This window comes from Bos indicus, chromosome 7 (assembly GCF_029378745.1).
Source record: "Bos indicus isolate NIAB-ARS_2022 breed Sahiwal x Tharparkar chromosome 7, NIAB-ARS_B.indTharparkar_mat_pri_1.0, whole genome shotgun sequence".
Taxonomy (NCBI): domain Eukaryota; kingdom Metazoa; phylum Chordata; class Mammalia; order Artiodactyla; family Bovidae; genus Bos; species Bos indicus.
In genome coordinates this window covers 5,569,432-5,590,216 of record NC_091766.1, presented here as the reverse complement: position 1 = coordinate 5,590,216, position 20,785 = coordinate 5,569,432, and the positions used below count along the sequence as shown (strand labels likewise).

Here is a 20,785-nt window from a genome sequence, read left to right as displayed (position 1 = left end):
CGACCCACAAGCCCCCATGTGGCCCCTGCAATCCCCCACCCTCCTACCTAATATCTACTCCCCATTCACTCTCCTCCAATCCATCCACCTTGTGTTCTTCCTGGAACCAGCCGAGTCCGTTCCCACCTCAGGGCCTTTGCATGGCTTGACCCTTGTTTCCTTCAGATCGTGGTGCACCATAACCTCTCTGACCCCTCCTTGCCCCTAGCATTTTCTATTTTTTCCCATTCCATGTTTCTCCCTTATCCATACTGTCTGACAGTTTTGTTGTTGTGCTAACCAGTGGCCCACGGGGGCTGCCGTGTGGTCTGTTTTGCCCATATCTGCATCCCCTGCTCAGGGATGGCACTCAGGCTATTATGGAGTGATGTTGAAAACAGGAATTCTGGGGAATTGGTGAAGATTACAGTCAGATGTTCCTGGTTTAAACAAAATGGAGATTTAGCTTTTCCTCTGGAGGGAGGCCACCCAGAACTGGTGGAGCAATGTCGTGAACTCTTTGGGGACTCTGCAACTGACATCATAGTTGTGCATTGTCATCACAAGAGTTTTACCTCGTGGTCCAAAGTGGCTGCTTATGCTCCAGCCATCATGTCCATGTTGCACCCACTGGAATTTGATGCTCTCTTCATCTGAAATCCTGTGAAAACCCCATCTGATCACATTTCAGTCTGAAATGTAGACCTTCCTTCCTCCCTGTCTGCCTTTCTGTCTTTCCTCCCTCCCTCTCTTCCTTCCATTGCCAAACAGTGAGGACTGCTTTGTGCCAGGCAGTGGAAAAACAGGTGAAGGGGTAAGGAGGCCCAACTCATTCAACACAGTCCTCTGCTGTAGACGGGTAAAGCAGGATCTGAAGGGACATGTCCCACCTGTCTACAGCAGAACAGTGGCACCCCACCTACTCCTGCCCTAGCACGGACCCCAGGACTGGAGGTGTCAGTCCAGTTCTGTCTTCCCAACATGGGGCTGGACTAGGCCTGAATCCTCTTGGGTCCCAGAATCACTCTGCCTGGGTACAGATGAGCGGATAGGTACATGATTTAGATGCCCTATCCCTGCCTTCTCCCCATTTCCCTGCCCTCCCCACACTAACAGTTGCTCTCATGTGCTGCCAGATGTCTGCCCTTCATCCACCCTCCAAGGCCAGCTAGGTCTTTTTTCTCCACCCGCACCCTGGGGCAGCCCCTACAGAAACCACCGGTTCTGGGGAACTTGGCCCAGGGGAAGCAGGAGGACACAGGTGCAGGGTGAGGCGGGCGGGGCAGGGGGCAGGGCAGAGTGGGGAGCAGGTATCCCTCGCACACACTCTAGGACTGTGCTCTGGCTTTGGATCCCAGGTGGCTGGCCTTGCAGCACTCGGCCCCGCAGGTCACCTTGCTCCCAGGGTGGCCCCTGAGCTGAGGAACCTGGGGCGTTGTGGGGAACAGAGGGGTGTTTACTTCACTCAGCGGAGCCCAGGAGACGGCAGCAGGATGGGCGGGCGCCCCTCGAGCCCCCTGGACAAACAGCAGCAGCAGTACCTGAAAGGTGAGTGAGGTGGGAAGGAGCCCAATGTTGGCAGGTTGGATTTAGGGCTGGGTTGTCAGCTACACAGGATGTCCTGTTAATGTGAATTCTAGAAAAGCAATGAATACTTATTTTAGTATCAGTGTGTCTCAAATTTTGCATGAGGGCATATTTGTGCTGGAAAAAAGTATTCCTTAGTTACCTGAAATTCAAATTTAATTGGTGTCATGTACTTTTATTTGGGTAAATGTGGTAATCCTACTTGGGGCATGGGGCCAGGAGGAAGGTGCCCAGAACCTGGCCAGATGTGGAATGATCTCTCAGGCGGGCAGGGACTGATAGGCCCCTCCGTGTGGACCTCAGGGACTGAGTCACAGATCTTCTTTTGAGACAAAGAAGGGCCAGTGTCCTTCCCACTCCGTACCTACAGCTGAGCACTCACTGTGTCATGCGCACTGGGGATGCGGGGGGGGCTCACAGAGACCAAGAAACAAGGTCAAGTTATCACTACATGAATGGATTCAATAAGCTACTCTGCAGAGTTTTGACATTTTTTCTGTAGTGGCTTAAATGAGATATTTATTCTCTCTCTCATAGAGGGTTAGAATCCCTGAAGAAGGAAATGGCAATGCCTGGGAAATCCCATGGACAGAGGAGCCTGGTGGGCTCCAGTCCACAGGGTTGCAAAAGAGTTGAGTGACTGAGTGAACAGCAACAACACAGAGGGGAACAGTGGAGGCAGGCTGATCACAGACAACCCAACCCCTCCCATCTCACGGTTCTGCCACGCGTGGCTTCTGTGCCTGAGTCACCACCTGGCCCAGAACTGCTGCTCAAGCTCCAGCCATTAGATCCACATTCCAGTCTGCTCGATGGATGTGCTGTAGACACAGTCAAGTGCACACATCTTAGAACAGCTTGAAGAGCTTTAACAGGAGTGTGATCACCTCCTAGATCAGGCTACAGGACACGTCCATCACCCCCAGAAAGTCCCCTTGTGCTGGGTGAGGTTTTTAAAGATTTTGATAGTCTCCTCAGGTAAGGGGCACAAGGAAATTTTCAGATGCAATGATCTGTTCTTTATCTGTGATGATTTAACAGACGTGCACGTGTGTCAGACTCATTAACGTTTGTGATTTATACAATTAAGTTCTGTTGTATATTGGTTATAAATTAAGCCTGAGTCCCTTAACTCCCCTGCCCCCCACCAACCCCCCTGTGGATAAAAACAGGTCGTGGAGGGTTAAGGATGAATGGATTTGGAGCCTGTCTTTCGGGGATGCTTTGGGGTGTGGGTGGGAATCCGTAAGTAGCCTCTCTGCCGGTTTGGCCTCCACTCGGGCAGGCTGAGAGGACCTAATTCAGCCACCTCACCACCCTCTCATCCCTGCAGGCCAGGTGGACACCCTGCTGAGAAACTTCCTGCCTTGCTACCGCGGACAGCTGGCGGCCTCGGTCCTGCGGCAAATCTCCAGAGAGCTGGGCCCCCAGGAGCCAGCCAGATGCCAACTGCTGCATAGCAAAGTGGGTGCCACAAGGGGGAGGGGCGCAGAGCAGGCAAGGCTGGGGACGCCGTTTGTTTGAGGGTCCCTCTTCACCTCTTTGCCCTTGCTGGAGCCACGACCTAGGGTGACTGTTAAAAATCCATTCTTGGAATGCAGTAATGACATTTGCAGCCACATGGATGAAGCTAGAGATTGTCATGCAGAGTAAAGTAAGTCAGAGAAGGAGAAGTATCGTATGACATCCCTTATATGTGGAATCTAAAAAGAAATGATACAAGTGAACTTAGAAAAGAGACTCATAGACTTAGAGAAGGAACTTATGGTTGCCAGGGGGAAGGATCGGGCGAAGGGATAGTCGAGGAGTTTGGGATGAACACACTGCTTTATTTAAAGTGGAAAACCAACGAGGGCCTGCTGTATAGCACAGGGAACTCTGCCCAGTGTTACGGGCAGCCTGAATGGGAGAGGAGTTTGGGGGCAGAAAGGATACAAATAAGAAAAAAAAAGATTCATCCTTTGAACAAACATTCACTAAGCATCAGTGGCCTGCCACATCCCTGCTTGGATGCGGGGGTGCAGGGGGTGCTAAGTTGCTTCAGTCATGTTTGACTCTTTGCGACCCCATGGACTGTAACCCACCAGGCCCCTCTGTCCATGGGATTCTCCAGGCAAGAATACTGGAGTGGGCTGCCATGCTCTCTTGGGCATCTTCACAACCCAGGGATCAAACCCACATCCCTTGTGTCTCCTGCATTGGCAGGCAGGTCCTTTACCACTAGTGCCACCTGGGAAGCCCCACCGGGGATGCTGGGGACACAGTAGTAACTGAGAGAGACTTCCCTCTGCCCTCCAGGGCTCACAGTCTAATTGGGAGAAATGACAAGTTAGTTATCAAGTTAATGTATCATGATGCAGGATAACCCCTGACAGGTGCCAGGAAGACAAAATGAAAGGTCGTGTTGAGGGTGGGAAGCTGGGGTGTAGGAGGGCCCTTCTGAGCTGAGATGTAAAGGATGAGGCAGAGCCAGAGCATTCTGGAGCCCACATCGGAAGGTCATTTTGGGAGAGGACACAGCCAATACAAAAGCCCAGCAGTTGGAAAAGGTGTGACCTGGCTGAGTGTGGTTCCCAAAGGCACAGCATGCCCATTGGACCCCCAGGCCTTTTCACGTGCCACCCTCCCTATTCCATCCCATACTTTGGCTGCTACTTCTTCCAAGAAGCCTTCCTTGATTACCATCACCCTTGCCTGAGTTGGGCACCTCCTCTGGAACCCCCCGTCTGTCTGCTTCTCCAGTGCAGCTCCAGAGTCACAGGTCTGCCTCCTCCACTTGTCTGCTCTGTAAGAACAGGGTTCAAGTCTTATTTCGCCTGACCCCGTGGTGCCTGTACCTAGTAGGGGCTCAGGAAGAATGTGTCGATGGAACGAAAGAGCCTGGAGCCGCCCAGTCTCAGCTCCAAATGTCTTCTGAGCTGGACGACAGTGCCCAGGATCTCCATGTGTCCTGCCCAACTTACTCCATCTTCACCAGCCTCAGAAGATGAGTCTTTGACTATTGAGGAAACCAAAGTACAGAGAGGTGAAGTGACCTGCCTGAGGTCACACTGGCAGCAAGAGGCAGAGGCGAGATTGGAACCCAGAGCCCACAGTCCTTATGGCACTGGGTCATCTGTCCCAACCAGGGCTCTGAGATTTCCTCTTGGACACCCCATCTCCTAGCTGTGTCTGCCCTGGGATCGGGGCTCTGTGGACACAGAGCCCACTCCCACCTGGGATGTCACCTGCCCCGCTTGGGGCCCCACGGAGTCTGGGTGTCGGCCCCACCTGCACCTTCCACCACCTGTTGGTCCCAGCCACCTGGCCAGGGCACAGCTGATGTGGGGGTTCAAGCAGCGTGGAGGGATTTCCTCTTGCTTCAGTTGGAACATTTTCTTTAATATTTATTTTTATCTATTTGCATTAGGTATATCATTTCTGTTGCTGTGAAAAATGTCAGACCTAGGAAGAGGGATGGAGAATCCTTTAACAAACATCTTAGTTCCCACTACTCTCCCAAAGAATTAAAACATCACAAATGCTGGTCATTTAGTCATCAAATATTTACCAAGTGCCAACTATGCACCAGGCACCACTTTGGGGCCCAGTCGTGGACAACACAATTCAGGTGGACAGGTAGTGAGATGAGCAATAAAGAAAACGAAACAAGTTAATGTCCCATCCTGCCTGAGGGAGGGGCCTGTGGACAAGAGGCCTGGCCATTTCTCATAAACTTAAACTAACACCTGTTCCGTGATCTAGCAATCCCACCCGTATCAGCTATGCTGCATAACAATACACTGCAAAATCACTCCTTCAAACAACACACATTTATCTTTAAAAATATGTCTTTAAATTTAATTTTGGCTGTACTGGGTCTTCGTTGAATGTGCAGGCTTCTGTAGTTGCAGCAAGCAAGCAGGGGCTACTCTTCAGTTGCAGTGCGTGGGCTTCTCATTGCAGTGGCTTTTCTGTTGCAGGGTGGGGGCTATAGGGTGGGCGGGCTCAGTAATTGCAACTTATGGGCTCCAGAGCACGTGGGCCCAGAGTTGTCATGCGCAGGCTTAGCTGGGCCATGGCAAGGAATCTTCCCAGACCAGGGGTCAAACCCACGTCCCCTGCATTGGCAGGCGGATTCTTTACCACTGGACCACCAGGGACGTCCCCACACACATTCATCATCTCAGTTACGCTGGGTCAGGAATCCAGATGGGGCTTCTTTCAGTTTCTCAATCAAGATGTTGGTCAGGGCTGGGGTCTCATCTGAAGCTCAAGTCGGGGGATTCCCTTGCAAGTAAATTGGAGATAACAAAAGTGTCCACCTCGATTCATATTTGGAAGTGAATGCTGTGAGCACGTGTGATAAAGAATAAAACAGCACAACAGCAGCTCCCAAGCCCCTCGTACTTGGGGGCACCCAGCTCACAGCACGAGCTGTCCATGGGATTTGGACACTGGGGCACCATCTGATGCTTCTGACCTCTGCCTGCCCATCCTCCCGCAGAAGCTACCCCGAGTCCGTGAGCACCGAGGGCCCCTGACCCAGCTGTGGGGCCACCCACCCCAGTGGCAGCCAAGCTTCTGTGTTCTGCATGGGGATGGCCGCCTGGAGTGGTTCAGCCACAGGGAGGTGAGTGAGTGGCTTACAGTCCGTCTACCTCTCCATCCCACCCTCCCCAGTGTGGGTTTGGGGTCCAGTTCCTAGCATAGCCCCCCTCCTTTCTTCAGTCATCAAATATGAATCAAGGTCATCTGTGTGCTTGGCCCCTGGATGGGCAACCATCTCCTGCTGTGCCAGGTGGGTAAACTGAGGCCCAGGCCAGGGTAGGGGCTCACTTGTGGTCATCAGCAGAGTGAGGTTGAAACCATGCGAGGCCTTTGCATATCCCACTTGCGTCCTGCTTCCCAGCTGGGGAATCCTTGTCTCCCTGGGACTCAGTTTTCACCTCTGTGAAATGGGATGATGATGGTCTATGCCACGTGGGGCTGTGAGGATTCAATGAGAGAGTCCTCACGTAGGACTGGCCTAACACACAGTGGGTACTGGGTGCTCCACTGTGGGAAAGCGGGGACAGGTGGAGGCAGGGAGGTGGGTTAACCCCAGTTAACACCAAATCTTTCCCTGATCCCACGTTGGGACATAGAAGCCACCGTTTAGATCTGTCTCAAGACAGTTCTTTGGATGCCTTTTGCAGGAATATGAAAATGGGGACCGTCCCCTGGGCTCCACGACCCTGACGGGGTACACAGTCCTGACTTCCCAACGTGAATATCTCTGCCTGTTGGATGCTCTCTGCCCAGACTCCTCAAGTAAGGCTCCTGGGGACCCCAAGAGCTGGCTTCTCAACTTTTGCACTGGTGATAGAGTCAGATCACTTTTTTCTGCAGTGAGGGCTGCCCACTGCACCACAGTTAAATAGTATCCTATTCACTATTTACTACTGGTAAATAGTATCCCTGGCCTCCACCCACCAGATGCCAATAGCACTCTGCATCCCAAATGTGACAACTAAATATAACTCCAGAAATTGCCAAGTGTCCTTAGGGGCAGCATTGCCTCTGGTGAGCACTCTGTCTCTTGGAAGAGAAACACCCACTCTTGTCAGGGTGAAGGAGTTAGGTCACTAAACCAGAATCAAAGCAGCAAAGGGTAGAAATGATAAAAATCTGGTGTCAGCAAGCATATGGAGAGATGGACAGTGGTGGGCAGGAAAACTGTACAGACTGGGTAAGAATCTAACTGTTCAGTTTAGTGTTTCCAGGAGGGTTCTCCTTCCCTCCTTCCTGCCTTTTCTCCCTTCCTCCATCCTCCTCCTCTTCCTGCCCCTCCAACCTCCCTTCCCCTCACCTCCCCTTCTTCCCCACTCCTCCTCCTCCTCTCTCTGAATAGAGTAAGGAGCAACATAAGTGGCTGGCATGCATCTGACTGAGGGCCTGCGTCATCTCATTGACTCTGCCCAGGAGGCAGTCCCATCACTAATCACCCCATTTCGTAGAAGGGGACACTGTGGCTGAGGACTACCACACTGTAAGAGATAGAGCTAGAATTCCACCCTTTGCTTCACTGCAGAGCTATTCTGCTGCTTAATGATGCAAAGATGTAGCAATAGAAACCGTCTGCAGAAATGTTGATGATGTTGAAAAGATGGGAGTCCACCCAAATACTCATCCTTTGGGGTTGATTAAATAAACTATGGCCTGACCCTTAGGAAGGAAATCTGTGCAGCCTCTGAATGTATCCCAGACATACACAGGAGCCAAAGGCCAGTTATACATCAGAAAACTCCATCCTGTTAAAAATGCATCCCATACAGCTTTGTGCAGATTTTAAAATCTGGAGTAATGTCTCCCAAACTGTTAACAGTTATTCTCATCTCTGGAGCCTGCGATTAAAGGGCCACATGATGAGGAATGTCCACTTCTTTTTGCATTATTGTATTTTACTGCAGTTTATATATATCATTCTGGAAATCTGAACAAAACACTTAAGGATTTACAAGATCCCAATTTAAGTAATCTGGGATTCCCTGGTGTCTCCGTTGGTAAAGAATCTGCCTGCGGTGCAAGAGACCACAGGTAGCCTAGGAGACCTGGGTTTGATCCCTGGGTAGCAAAGATCCCCTAGAGAAGGAAATGGCAACCCACTCCAGTATTCTTGCCTGGAAAATTCCATGCACAGAGGAACCTGGTGGGCTACAGTCCATGGGGCCACAAGAGTCAGACACAATTTAGCAACTAAACCACTGCCAATTTAATTAATTGAAATAAATTCACTCATTTTTGTCCTCCCAATAGTTCTAGGTCATTGGTATCACTTTTTAGTCCATTTTACAGATAAGAAAACTGAGGTTTTTTTTAGGGTGATGGAAATCTGTGCAAAGAGCTAGAAAATGGTTTGGCCAGGTATGAATCTGGGCCTAGCTGACTCCAGCACCCTCCAGCAAGCAGGACTCAGATCACATGCCAATTCAGACAGTTGTTGGTGGCTGCCCAGGCCTCTGTGTTGAGGAGAATGCTGAGGTGGATTATTAATATCTGCCCTGGGCACACCTCCTCCTGGGACTGAGCTGGAATAAGGATCTTCTAAGCATTTCAGTATTCTTGCGAAAATTCCACGGACAGAGGAGCCTGGTGGGCTACAGTCCATGGGAGTAGTCCAAAGAGTTGGACATGACTTGAGCAATTGAGCTCACACACAGAGAAGGATTTCATGGTGAATGAAGGGAATGAATGAATGAAGATGCGAGCTTCTCTGTCTGCTTTCAGGAGACCATACACAGGAAGAGCCTGATCCCCTCTTGGAAATGCCTGTTAGCTTCCCCCTGTTCCTGCAGCATCCCTTCCGCCAGCACCTCTGTTTCTCTGCAGCCACAGGGGAGGCGCAGCGTGCCTGGAGACTAGCCCTGCAGGGCGGCATCCGGCTTCGAGGCACAGGTGGGTCCTGGCAAAGGGCAGGCAGTGGTGGGGTGCAGAATCTAGGGTCAGATGGCTCTGCTCCTGCTGGCTGTGGAATCCTCTCCAAGCCTCAGTTTCCTTATCTATAAAATGGATCGTGGGGAAGGACAGAGGGGAAACAGGCAATTATGCATGGCCAGGGCTGTGATGAGGGTACAGGCCTGTGGGAGCTTAGCCTGGGGATCAGGGAGGGGAGGTCAAAGCTGGAGTCTCAAAAAGATGAGGGACCAGCCAGGTCAAGAAGAGGAACAGAATTGACACGTACAGTTGGGCAGGTTGTTGACTGAACAAGCGTACCTAACTGGAGAGGCAATTGGAGACTGCCTTGGACCTGGGTAGTGACTGCCTGTAGGGGACGTCTTTTCCTAAATGGCATCGGCATCGACAGGAATTTAAGCCAACTACAGGAGATAGTGGAGGACAGAGGAATCTGGTGTGCTACAGTTCACGAGGTCACAAAGAATCAGACATGACAGCATCTGAACAACAACAAAACATAAAGCTCGCTTATGGGCTGATGATGGTCTTAGGGAGGTGTGCTTCCTGCGGAGGGCAATTTTTTGTGCAAAGGTCTGGAAGTGGTTGACCTAGCTGTTTGAATCTGGCGAGGAGGTGGAGGGCTTCCTCCTGAAGTGATGGGGAGCCAGGCAGCCTGAGGAGAGCAGGGGAGGGATGGGTGGACACTTAGGAGTCGCCCCCTCAGTCCTGCAGCGAAGTCAAGCGCCGGCAGCCCGTGCCTTCCTAGATGCCATACGGCTCTACCGGCAACAACATGGCCAATTTGGGAACGATGACGTGACCCTAGGTTCCGACGCTGAGGTCAGTGCCCCATCAGGCCGCACCCGGGACCCCCAGGACCCCTCTCGGCCCACCGAAGCACCCATGGCCACCTCTCCCGCAGGTGCTGACCTCGGTACTGATACAGGAGCTGTTGCCAGCGCTGCGAGCCCAGACTCTGCCCGGCCTGCGAGGAGCCGGCCGCGCCCGGGCCTGGGCCTGGACCAAGGTAGGCACAGGGTCGAGGAGGTGGAGTAGGGATTCTCGGGAGGCCAGGAGTGGGATAGGAGTCGGACTTGAGTGCCCAGTTTCTCTGCGCGTCTCTCTGTGCCTGTCTCTGTCTCTCCGTTCCTCTCATCCCCGCCCCATCTTGGCTGTCTACCGCGCCCCTGGCCTTTGTCGGGTCCCCTCGCTGGTCTGAGCAGCTCCTGGACGCCGTCCACGCTGCAGTCCTGGCTGGGGCCACCGCGGGGCTCCGCGCCTTCCAGCCAGAAAAGGAAGAGCTGCTCGCGGCCCTGGAGAAGACAATCCGCCCAGACGTGGATCAGATGCTGCTGCTGCGGGCGCGCGTGGCTTCGAGGCTGAAGGGTGAGGTCCGGGGGCGTGGCCCAGAGGGGCGGGGCTTGAGTGGGGGCGGGGCTGGGAGCCCTAGAGAAAGAAGGGGAACTGGTTGGGTGTAAGGGGTGGGGGCCAATGATCTGGAACCCGGAAACCTAGCAGGGCAGGGCCAGAAAAGGAAAGGGCGGGGCCGAAGTGGGAGAATGGACGTGGTTTTGAGGTTTAGGGTGAGGGTTAGGGTTAGGTTTAGGGGCGAGACAAGGGCCGAGTCAAGAGGAAGAACTGGGCCTCGGGAAGGGGGAGCCAGGGATGCAGAGGGTGAGACTCCAGACCCTGACTCGGTGGGGAGATGCGCCGAGGCGTTGGCAATAGCGGGGTCTGACCCGGGTTGGGGGTTGTCCGGTCAAACGGCGGAGATGGCTCCTACTCAGCGCAGTAACAAAGAGAACTGGGTTTGAATCCGGACTCAGCCTCCCAGTGTGCGACTTTTGAGCTGATCCTCATCGCACTTGAAGCCTCAGTTTTCTCATTCGTAAAATAGGGTAGAGGAGGATGCTCAGAGTCTGCGCTCCCATCTTCCTCACCCTGTTGAGGAAATAGTCGCACACCTCCTCCCCTCCCCTCTCCCATTTGCTGAGCACCTGGAGGAGATCCAGGCCAGTGTCTTCCACTCGTAGCGGAGGTCCAGGGCCCCCTGGAGTCGTGCCTGCGCGGGAAGGTGGATGCACAGCTGCCCCGGATCACGCAGACGCTGCTGAGCACTGTGGAAGCCGAACTCGCGGCGGTGCGGACCCTCCTAACCCAGGGCATGGACCGCCTGTTCCGCCTCCTTCGTGGGAGTTCCTCCAGCACCCAGCTGCGGAAGGAGGTGAGCTCCCGGGGCTCTGGGTTCATCGGGCCTATGGGCAGTGTCTTAACTTTATGGAAGAGTCACGTGAACCTTGCATCTTTCTTGTTTGAAAATCATCTTTTGAAAATCTCCGAACTTTCTTCTAGGCTGCGTTTTACTCGGGGTGGGCCACGATGGGGCGGGGAGGAGTAAGAGAACAAGATTAGCGATTTAGTAACATTCATCTGGAGTCACCGCACCTGAAAATTCTTCCTCCTCCCATTCACTTGTTTGGCCACAGCCCACCCCATCTCCTAAGACAGAATTCTGCTCTATGCAGGTCAGCTCAGTTCTTCTGCTATGAAATGAGAGCGTACTACATGCCAAGAAACATTCAACTCACTGTCTGTTGACCTTTAAAATGAAACAGCCAGTTATTTTACCAACAAAACATTTTAGGGAGAGAGAGACAGCCTCCATATTGCAATTTGGGACATGCAAGCTAGGGCAAAACCATAGGCAAGTCTGACAAAGGGGAGGAATGTTACTTTATAGAGAAAAAGGAGGAAGTTGGGAGGGGTGACTTTAAAGGAAAGCAGTTCAGGATGGTGACACTTTCTCATTGGCTGAGTGGTGGTAGTTTCTCATTGGTTGGGGCTGTTACTGGTTAAGGAGAAAATCTTCCTCCTGTGGGAGTGGTAAAGCAGTAATTTTCTTTTCCCTATTTGGAGGGGAGGGCAGAGGACAAGGAGTGGCAGTGCATGAGAGCTCTCCCTTTAGGGTTTAATGGCTTCATTTTATTTATTTATTTGGACCAGCCACTCGACTTGTGGGATCTCAGTTCCCTGACCAGGGACTGAACCTGGGCCATGGCAGTGAACGTGCCAAATCCTAACCTCTAGACTGCCAGGGAACTCCCATGACTTCATTTTAAATGAGGTTTCCAGTATTCTTGCCTGGAGAATCCCATTGACAGAGGAGCCTGGTGTGCTACAGCCCATAGGGTCTCAAAGAGTCAGACATGACTGAGTGACTAACACTAACACTCCCTTTATTAATTTTCACATCTCTGTTTCATAGTCACCTCCTGCAGAAATTTCCCCTGGTCCTTTCTGCAGCTGCAGCTGCTTATCCTTCCCTCACATGAGCATTTACACACTACTATAGTTGTTTGTCTAAACTCTGTCTCCTCCAACTTTTGCGTGGGCAATTTGAGGGAAAATACAACTTTGGATTATTCCACTTCTGCAGCCCCAGGATCTGGCACAAAGAGAACATCAGGTGTTGGCACTGGTGGGACAAGGGCTGGGTGTGCCCATTTCCCCTCAGTCACGCCATCACCACATTATCATTTTTTTCAAGTTTCACCATTTTATGTCCATCACACCATACCTCACCTTTATTGTGGTTTGTTTGTTTTTTTTTTTTTTTGGTAACAACTGAGTTGGGATGTGTTCCAAGTTGTGTTTCCCCTTCAATGAATTGGCTGTGAGGCCCTTAGCCCTGCTTTTCCACTGGTGGTGTTTTTCTCACCTGACTGTCATTGGAATGCAGGTGTACTCATTTGGGGAGATGCCATGGGACCCAGAGCTGATGCAGATTTGCTACCGAGAGGCCAAGAGGAGCCGGGGGCAGCTGGGGCAGCTGGCAGCACTGTTTGGCTTCTTTGGAATACAGAGCCTAGTGTTTGGGGCCCAGGATCTCGCACAGCAGGTAAGGGTTAGTGGAAGACTGGGAGGAGACAAGGCAAGGATGGCAGCCCCTACTTAACAGGTGCTACGTGTGTGCTGAGGAGACCACAATGACCCAGACAGACCTGAGCCTCCCTGCCCGGGCTCCTAGTGTCACGCAGACATGAACTCATGAGCAGGCAGTAACCTCATCTGATGGACAGGGCTGTGATGGGGACACCCGAGGTGCTATGGGAACCCTGAGGGGGCACCTGGTTCATCTCCAGGGTCGGGAGAGTTTCCAGCAGGAGAGGACTGCCAGGCTGGGGCAGCCATGGGAGGAATGGGACTAGGGTATGTCCTGGGCGTAATGAACAATGTAATGTGGTTAAGCCCTGGAAGGTGAGAGAGCTTGTCCACCTTCAGGAAAGTAAAACAGTTTAGAGACATTGAGTTGTAGATTTCAAGAGTGGGCAACGATGTGAGAGATATGACAGAGAGGTGGGGAGGCAGATGAATCAGGGCCTTGATGGGGCTGCAGGGGCTGGGTTCTTTTCAAGGGCAATGGGAACCACAGCAAGTGTGTGAGCAGGAAAGGGGCACGAGCAAATTCAAAGTTTTTTAGAAAGCCCTGCCTGCCATGGGGAGCAGTGGCTGTTGGTGGCAGGAATGGAAGCAAGGAGGTCTGAACCAGAGCAGGTTGGTGGAGAGAAGCCAGGGGTTTTGAAGGCCAAGGGGATGGGACCTGCTAATGGACATGGTAAGTGAGAGAGACAGATTGAGAAGACCCAGTACTGCCTGGCCCGGTTGTTCGGTCTGCATACTGCACAAGAGGGCTCAGTCATGCAGCCTGGACTCTGGAGAACTCTCTGCTCCCCATGCTGGGCCTCCTGGCACTGACTGGATGAGGCTCAGATCCTGAGAGGAAGAGAGTGCTATATTTTTCTTTTTTAAAATTGTATTTTAAAATATTTATTTGGCTGTTCCCAGTCTTAGTTGTGGACGCAGGATCCTTAGTTGCAGCACATGGGAATCTTCAGTTGTGCCAGGCGAACTCTTAGTTGCATAATGTGGGACCTAGTTCCCTGATCAGGGATCAAACCAGGCCTCCTGCATTGGGAGCTCAGAGTCCTAGCCACTGAACCACCAAGGAAGGCTCAAGGGTACTGTATCTTGGGACAAGAAGGAACCTGGGGGGAGGTAGGTGCTCAGGGCAGGCTGGATACTGAGAAGGGTTCAACTGATCAGGCGCAGGGCCCAGAGAGAGCATAGATTTCCAAGGCTCATCTCAGCATCTCCTCCCACAGCTCATGGCTGACGCCGTGACCACCTTCCTACAGCTGGCTGACCAGTGTCTGACCACGACTCTGGACTGCGACCAGGCCACCCAGCAGCTGGAGAAAGTCAGGGGGCGCGTGCTGAAGGTGAGGTCTGCGAGGAGGGCATGGCAATGGGCCTGCCTGTTCAGGTGGTTGGGGGACCAGCTGCTGTGTGTGTCATGCAGAAATTCCAGTCGGATAGCAGCTCGGCGCGGAGGACATTCATCCACAGCTGGCTGCTCTGCATCTTCTTGCCCTTTGTGTTGAGCCAGCTGGAGCCGAGCTGCAAAGCGGTGAGCTGATGGGGGGCAGGCCCTACAGAACAACCAAGCATCATAGAGCCACCCTGATGCTTAAAGGCTTTGGTTCCCTGAGCCCTGAGGCTGGGTCAGATGGCTCCTCTGGGCTTCCATAACGTTTCTGCTTCTCCCATGACAAAGCTCGATGTCTGCCATTTGAGAGCTGGCGTGGGGTCCCAAGTATCATATATCAGCAGGTGATACAGGCTTCAGAGAAAGGAGGAAGCAGAGAGGGAGTGTGTGTGTGGGGAGGGTTCTGAGAGGTTAGGGAGGCTGTCTTTGAGAAGACGATGCTTGAGAAGCAGTGAACTAAAGGCATGAGCCATATTCGGGGGAAGGGTGTTTTTTGCATGTGCATAGGTCCTGAGGTAGATCTGTTCCTGGTATGTTGGAAAACAGTGAAAAGGCGAGTGTGGTTGGAGCTTGGCGAGCAAGAAGGTGGGAAGTAGAAAAGGGAAGAGGTCACAGGCACCTGGCTACACGCGGCTTAGGGGCACTGGAAAGCGGTCTGCAGCAGGGGTCAGGCAGAAAGTGGCTGTGAGGGGACCCAGCAGGAAAACCTATACTGTTCCCACTGAGCTGTGATGTGCTTTGTTTCACCAATTCCCACAACAACAAAGGGAATAATGAGCCAAGGAGTCCATTTTAAAGATGACAAGACTGAGGCCCAAATTTCCCTGGCTAATCAATGGACATGAGTTTGAGTAAACTCTGGGAGTTGGTGATGGACAGGGAAGTCTGGCGTGCTGCAGTCCATTGGGTGGCAAAGAGTCAGACACGACTGAGCAACTGAACTGAACTGAATCAGTGACAAAGCTGGGGAAGGAGTCCATTTTAAAGATGAGGAGACTGAGGCCCAAATTTCCCTGACTAATCAGTGACAAAGCTGGGGCTGGAACCCATGTCACACACAGCCCACTCCTCTAGCTCAGCCCCTCACCTGCTTCGGTTCCAGGAGCTGCTTAAGTTTGAAGGGGACATCCTTGCTGTGGGCAGCCCTGCCCTGACCATCGAGGGGATTTACGAGGATGTTGTCCGGGGGTTCCTGCTCCAGAGGATCAATCGAGGTGGGCCCCTCCCCCTACAGCTCAGGGGAGCCTGGTGACTCCTTGCTGTATCTACTGAGCCCTACTAGAGTCCCCATTGCCTCTCACTTCCTGTGAACACTAGCCTTTTGACTCAGGGCCAGGACTGGGAAAGAAGGTATCTGGGGTGGGAGAGGCTATAGGGACAGTGATAGAAGTTCCCTGAAGGAGGGGGCACTGGAGTGGGGCTGTGAGGGATGTGTAGGAGTTCTTAGGCTGAAAGGAGGGAGGGAAAATTTAAAAACTTGGGATACATATTTACATTTATTCATTCAAATAACCTCTCCCTGTTTTATTCTGAGCTGGCATTGAGGCCCCAAGTGTACCTGGACTTGGGAGTAGGCCTCTCAGGATTTCCTGGACTGGGAAGAGGCTCCTGAATGGTCTCTTCTCCCTCCTGCCTTGTTGCTTCCTTCTTGACCCAATGCCTGTGACTGCTGAGACGTGTGTACTCACAGGGTAATGAGCAACGTGTAATGGTTATTCAGGGAAAGCCACCGCTGACACAGACGGAAGGAGAGGAGGCTGGAGCCTGTCAGGGAAGATGTGCAGGGCCTTGCATGACAGGCAGAGGAGTTTAGACATTTCGTGGCCGGCAATAGAGAGCCATGGAGAGTGTGTGAGCAGAGGGCAAGAGAGGCCAGACTGGCAGCTAGAGAGGAGGCTGAGGACCTGGTCCTGGGAGCAAACGATGGACTTGAGCAGGGGCAGAAACCAAGCGGACACAGCCCAGGCATGAGGAAGAGGCAGAAATCAGAGGCTGTTGTTGGTCTTGGGTGTTACTAGGTACATGGGAGGGACCACAACCCTGGAAATGGTGTGGATAGACTGGAGAGGCGTCCCAAAGGGCCTGGATTTGAAGGACACAAAGAAGAAGAAAGGGGATTTCCCTGGCAGTCCAGTGGTTAAGAATCTGCCTGCCAGTGCAGGGACACAGGTTCGATCCCTGGTCTGGGAACTAAGATCCCATATGCCTCAGGGCAACTAAGCCCACGCACTGCAACTACTGAAGCCCCCCAGAGCCTGTGCTCTGCAACAAGAGAAGCCACTGCAACGAGAAGCTACTCTGCAGTTGGAGAGAAGCCCCCACCCGCTGCAACTAGAGAAAAGCCCACATAGCAACAAAGACCCAGTGCAGCCAAAAACCAAGATAAATAAATAAAATTCAACGCATATATATGTATATGTATTTAAAAAAAAAAAAAAAAGAGTAAGAAGGGATGCAGACGGAGCAGTCAGAGTTAGCAAAATTCTGGGAGCCAGGAAGTAAGGGTGAGAAGAAACTCAGAGAATCTCAGAGGAGAAACTCAGAGATAGCAAATTTCTGGGAGCCAGGAAGTAAGGGTAAGAAGTTTCCTTGTTCTGTGCATGGCCAAACGAAAACAACCCAGTTATCTTAGAATAGGGGACATTTTAAATGGAAAAAGGCTGTTCTGTGGAAAAAAGTTTTTAGAAAACAAGTTTCTATTCCTAGAGGCTTTACATGTCATGTGGGTGGGGTATGGTGGGTAGCTGGGGGCGGGGTTTCCATCCTGAATTGATTTGTGATGTCTGTTTGAAGTGCTGGGCTGGAAGGTAGAGTAGGTCGCATTCAGGCTCAGTGAAGGTGTGAGGATTGGCTAGAAATGCCTGCCATGGGCACAGGTGTGGACAAAGGTTCGTATGAGCCATTCCTTTAGGGTTCCTGGTTGAGATACATCCCCCATCCTTTGCCCTCTTGTGGCCTCTCAGGGAAAATTCATGGAAGCCGTGGGATTACGGGGTTTATCCACGTGGGCCCAGGGGTTTCTGTTTTATTTTAGAATTGAAAAAGGCCCTTGGGGCCAGAAACATATCCTGCATTCTGGATGACTGCTCAGAGGAGCCATGGGACCAGGCAGAAGCAGGTGAGGCGCTCAGAGGTTCTTGGCCCATGCCAGTGAATTGCTGGGGCTCAGGCAGGAGGGTCTTCAGGGGGTTGTGAGTGTGGGTTCTTGGATGGAGCAGCATGCACCTTGTCTGCTGACTTGGCCGGTTTGGCCAGGCTCATAGTGAACTAGGGCAATGGGAAGCCACAGAGTGTACCTGAGTGACAGAGGCCTCCTCTGACATGCGTATGAATTTGTGTCCCATTTCTTCTTGTCAGGACCCTATAGGGCCTCTCCCAGCAGCCACTGGTTCCCAACACTGATGGGGAAGATAGTGGTGATGGGAGTTTTGAGTTCACCTCAAACAATGCAAGGAACTGCCCCAGGGCTGGGGCAGCCTGGCCTCCTACTATAGGACCCTACAGCAAGCTCCTTGTTGGAACAGTAAATGCATGTAGGGCGGGAATTCCCTGAAATGGGACAGAAAACAGCTGGTCCAACTGGAAGCGAACCAATGGGCAAGATGTTTATAATCTGGGTGCTCAGAGCCCAGGGTGGATGTAGGGATTCTGGAGTGGCTCACAGCTCCTCAACTCCCTTGGGTATCACTGTTTTGAGAGCTTTGTGAATCCACCCAGCTACGTGGCTCCCACATTCTTTACCCACAGAAACTCTGAGATAATAAATGTAGTTTTCAGTGGCTAACTTTTGGGGTCCTTTGTTATGTGGCAGTAACTAATACACATCCCAGCTGATCTGGGACAGCATCTCAGAGTCAATTGGGTTTCTCAGGTAGCTCAGTGGGTAAACAATCTGTCTGCAATGCAGAAGATATGGTTTCAATCCCTGGGTCAGGAAGATCCTCTGGAGGAGGGCATGGCAACTCACTCCAGTATTCATGCCTGGGAAATCCCATGGACAGAGGAGCCTGACAGGCTATAGTCCATAAGGCTGCAAAGAGTTGGACACGACTGAAGTGACTGAGCTCAGGGTCATTTCTCAACAGATTTAAATGTCTACTAGTGAAATATCTGAGTCAAAACATATGTACCATTTCAAGGCTTATTATGACCCCCACACCTTCACCTCACTCCTCTCTGGAAAGGCTGTGCCTTTTAATGAACTCAGAGTCAATTGCTGTAGATAAACTGATGAATATTCTCACTCACTGGGATGAATGAAGATTGGACACTTTTTAAATGATTAAAATTATCCTGAAATGTCAGAATATTTGGGGATTTGCAGCTAGGATGAGGGATTGTGGATGGGCTTCTTAACCTACTGTTGTTCAGTTGCTCAGTCATGTTTGATTCTTTGCGACCTCATAGACTGCAGCATGCCAGGATTCCCTGTCCTTCACCATTTACCAGAGCTTGCTCAAACTCATGTCCATTGAGTCAGTGGTGACATCCAACCATCTCGTCCTCTGTTGTCCCCTTCTCCTCCTGCCTTCAACCTTTCCCAGCATCAATTTAACCAGAATATAATTGATGATAGGGTTTTGCTTCTAGTCTTTTGCACTGATAGCTAATGCCACTGTGAATGACCTTTCATGTACTTTTCATTGTAAGGGGGTAAATCCCCCAAGGTGAAATCTCAGGGTTTAGAGCATATATGTTTGTCATTTCAGTAGCAGTTTCCTGAGTGCTCTCCATCAAGGTGGTCCCACCTGGTACCCCCTCACCTGGAGGTGGACTATTTCCCCACAGGCTGTCAGCTGACTTGGGATTTCTCAGATCTTCTTAGTGAACATATCTTATTGGGAATGAGGTGGAGAGTCTTTTCATGTGTTTAGGAGCCTCTCTGTGAAACTCTATTTCTCTCGGTGGCCCACGTACGTATCTTCTGGGTGCTTTTACGTTTGTATTAAGCTTTTCTCACTAAGTTTCTATTTCCTAGGTATATATTATATGCTAGGCACTTGATATGTCCAAATGTTTTGGCATCATTACGATACTTTTCCATTTTACAGATGTATAAACTGAGGCTCAGAGAGGGACTTGCTCCAGGCAACCAGGCCCCAGCACCGAGGTCTAGCCACTACGCCCACGGCCTCCTCTGGGGACATTCCAGCGCTGAAGCTCTGCCCACATTTATCATCATTCTCAGCGGATAAATGTCTACTTGTGGAATTTCTGAGTCAAAACATATGTACCGTTTCAAGGCTTATTATGACCCCTACTCCTCTCCAGAAAGGCTGTGCCTTTTATTAACACTCCCACCAACAGTATTTGTGCATATTATCCTTTCCAAACACTGGGACTTTTCATGAAAGAAAGACTGCCAATCTGATAGACACACACAGATTGCATTGTTTTAATTTCTTTGATGACTACGTGCATGCATACTAAGTCACTCAGTTGTGTCTGACTCTTTGTGACCCTTTGGACTGTAGCCCATCAGCCTCTTCTGTCCATGGGATTCTCCAGGCAGGAATCCTCAAGTGGGTTGCCATTTCCTTCTCCAGGGCATCCTCCCGACCCAGGGATGGAACCCTTATCTCTTACATCTTATACAGTGGGAGGGGGGTTCTTTACCACTAGCGAGCATCACCTAAAAATATCTCTACTGACCATTTATATGTTTGTGTGTTTTTATGTTTTTCTTTGTTTTAGTGAGTTGCCTGTTCAGAGCTTTTACCTACTTTTCTCTTCAGGAGAGTTTATCTTTTTCTTATTGATCTCTAATAACTCTTTATATATTAAGGATATTAACAGTTTTGTGATACAAGCTATAGATTTTTTTTCCCCTCAGATTTGTGTGCCTTTGGGATTGTTTACTTGCTCCAAATCTTAACTTAGTATCAAGTTTCCCAGCTGACATTAGAGCTTTTACTGGTTTCCCCCTGCCTGCCAGAAGCCATCAATCCACTGGAGGTTGGCAGCTTCTGCACATCACAAGCCTTCCAGCTGCTTCCGGCGCCAGTCCCGAGAGGGATTTCCCCAGTGTTTTTCTCAGTTCAGCTTTCAGAGGGAGGACATGCAGACTCCCTGATTTTCTCCCATTCTGCCCTGGAATGTTCATCCTCCCCCAGGAGAATGAGCTTTTCCTTAGCTTTCCCTCCTAAACTTTTGCCTCATGTCCCTTGAGCACATTGAGGACATGCAATCTGTGCTCTGAATTTTACTTCACAATATTGAGCCTCCCCCTGCCGCTCACGTTAACAGACATCTGAGCATCTTTCTTAAAACAATTTTTTATAACGACACAAAAACGATCAGGGAAGCCTGGTGTGATGCCGTTCATGGGGTCACAAAGAGTGGGACACGACTTAGCAACTGAACAGCAACAAAAAGTGATTAGAAACACATTAATTATTGGGAAAAAATTAGATTATTGGAAAAAAATAGATTATTGAAAAACAATCCCCTTGTAGCATTTCTAGGGAAACGCCCACC

The 20,785-nt window shown here is 51.1% G+C and overlaps 1 protein-coding gene across 1 annotated transcript; it reads left to right on the top strand.

Moving 5' to 3' along the window:
• Positions 1 to 1,280: 1,280 nt before the first annotated feature.
• NIBAN3 (niban apoptosis regulator 3) lies at positions 1,281 to 20,528 on the top strand. Its single transcript, XM_019963871.2, is given in 16 exon segments — positions 1,281 to 1,527; positions 2,900 to 3,030; positions 6,053 to 6,178; positions 6,744 to 6,858; positions 8,815 to 8,982; positions 9,707 to 9,822; positions 9,905 to 10,009; positions 10,206 to 10,368; positions 11,016 to 11,206; positions 12,722 to 12,880; positions 14,145 to 14,261; positions 14,342 to 14,449; positions 15,411 to 15,522; positions 17,343 to 17,424; positions 20,169 to 20,247; positions 20,250 to 20,528. Coding segments are annotated over 16 exon segments (1,959 nt in total). The 5' UTR covers positions 1,281 to 1,472; the 3' UTR covers positions 20,382 to 20,528.
• The last annotated feature ends 257 nt before the right edge of the window (positions 20,529 to 20,785 follow it).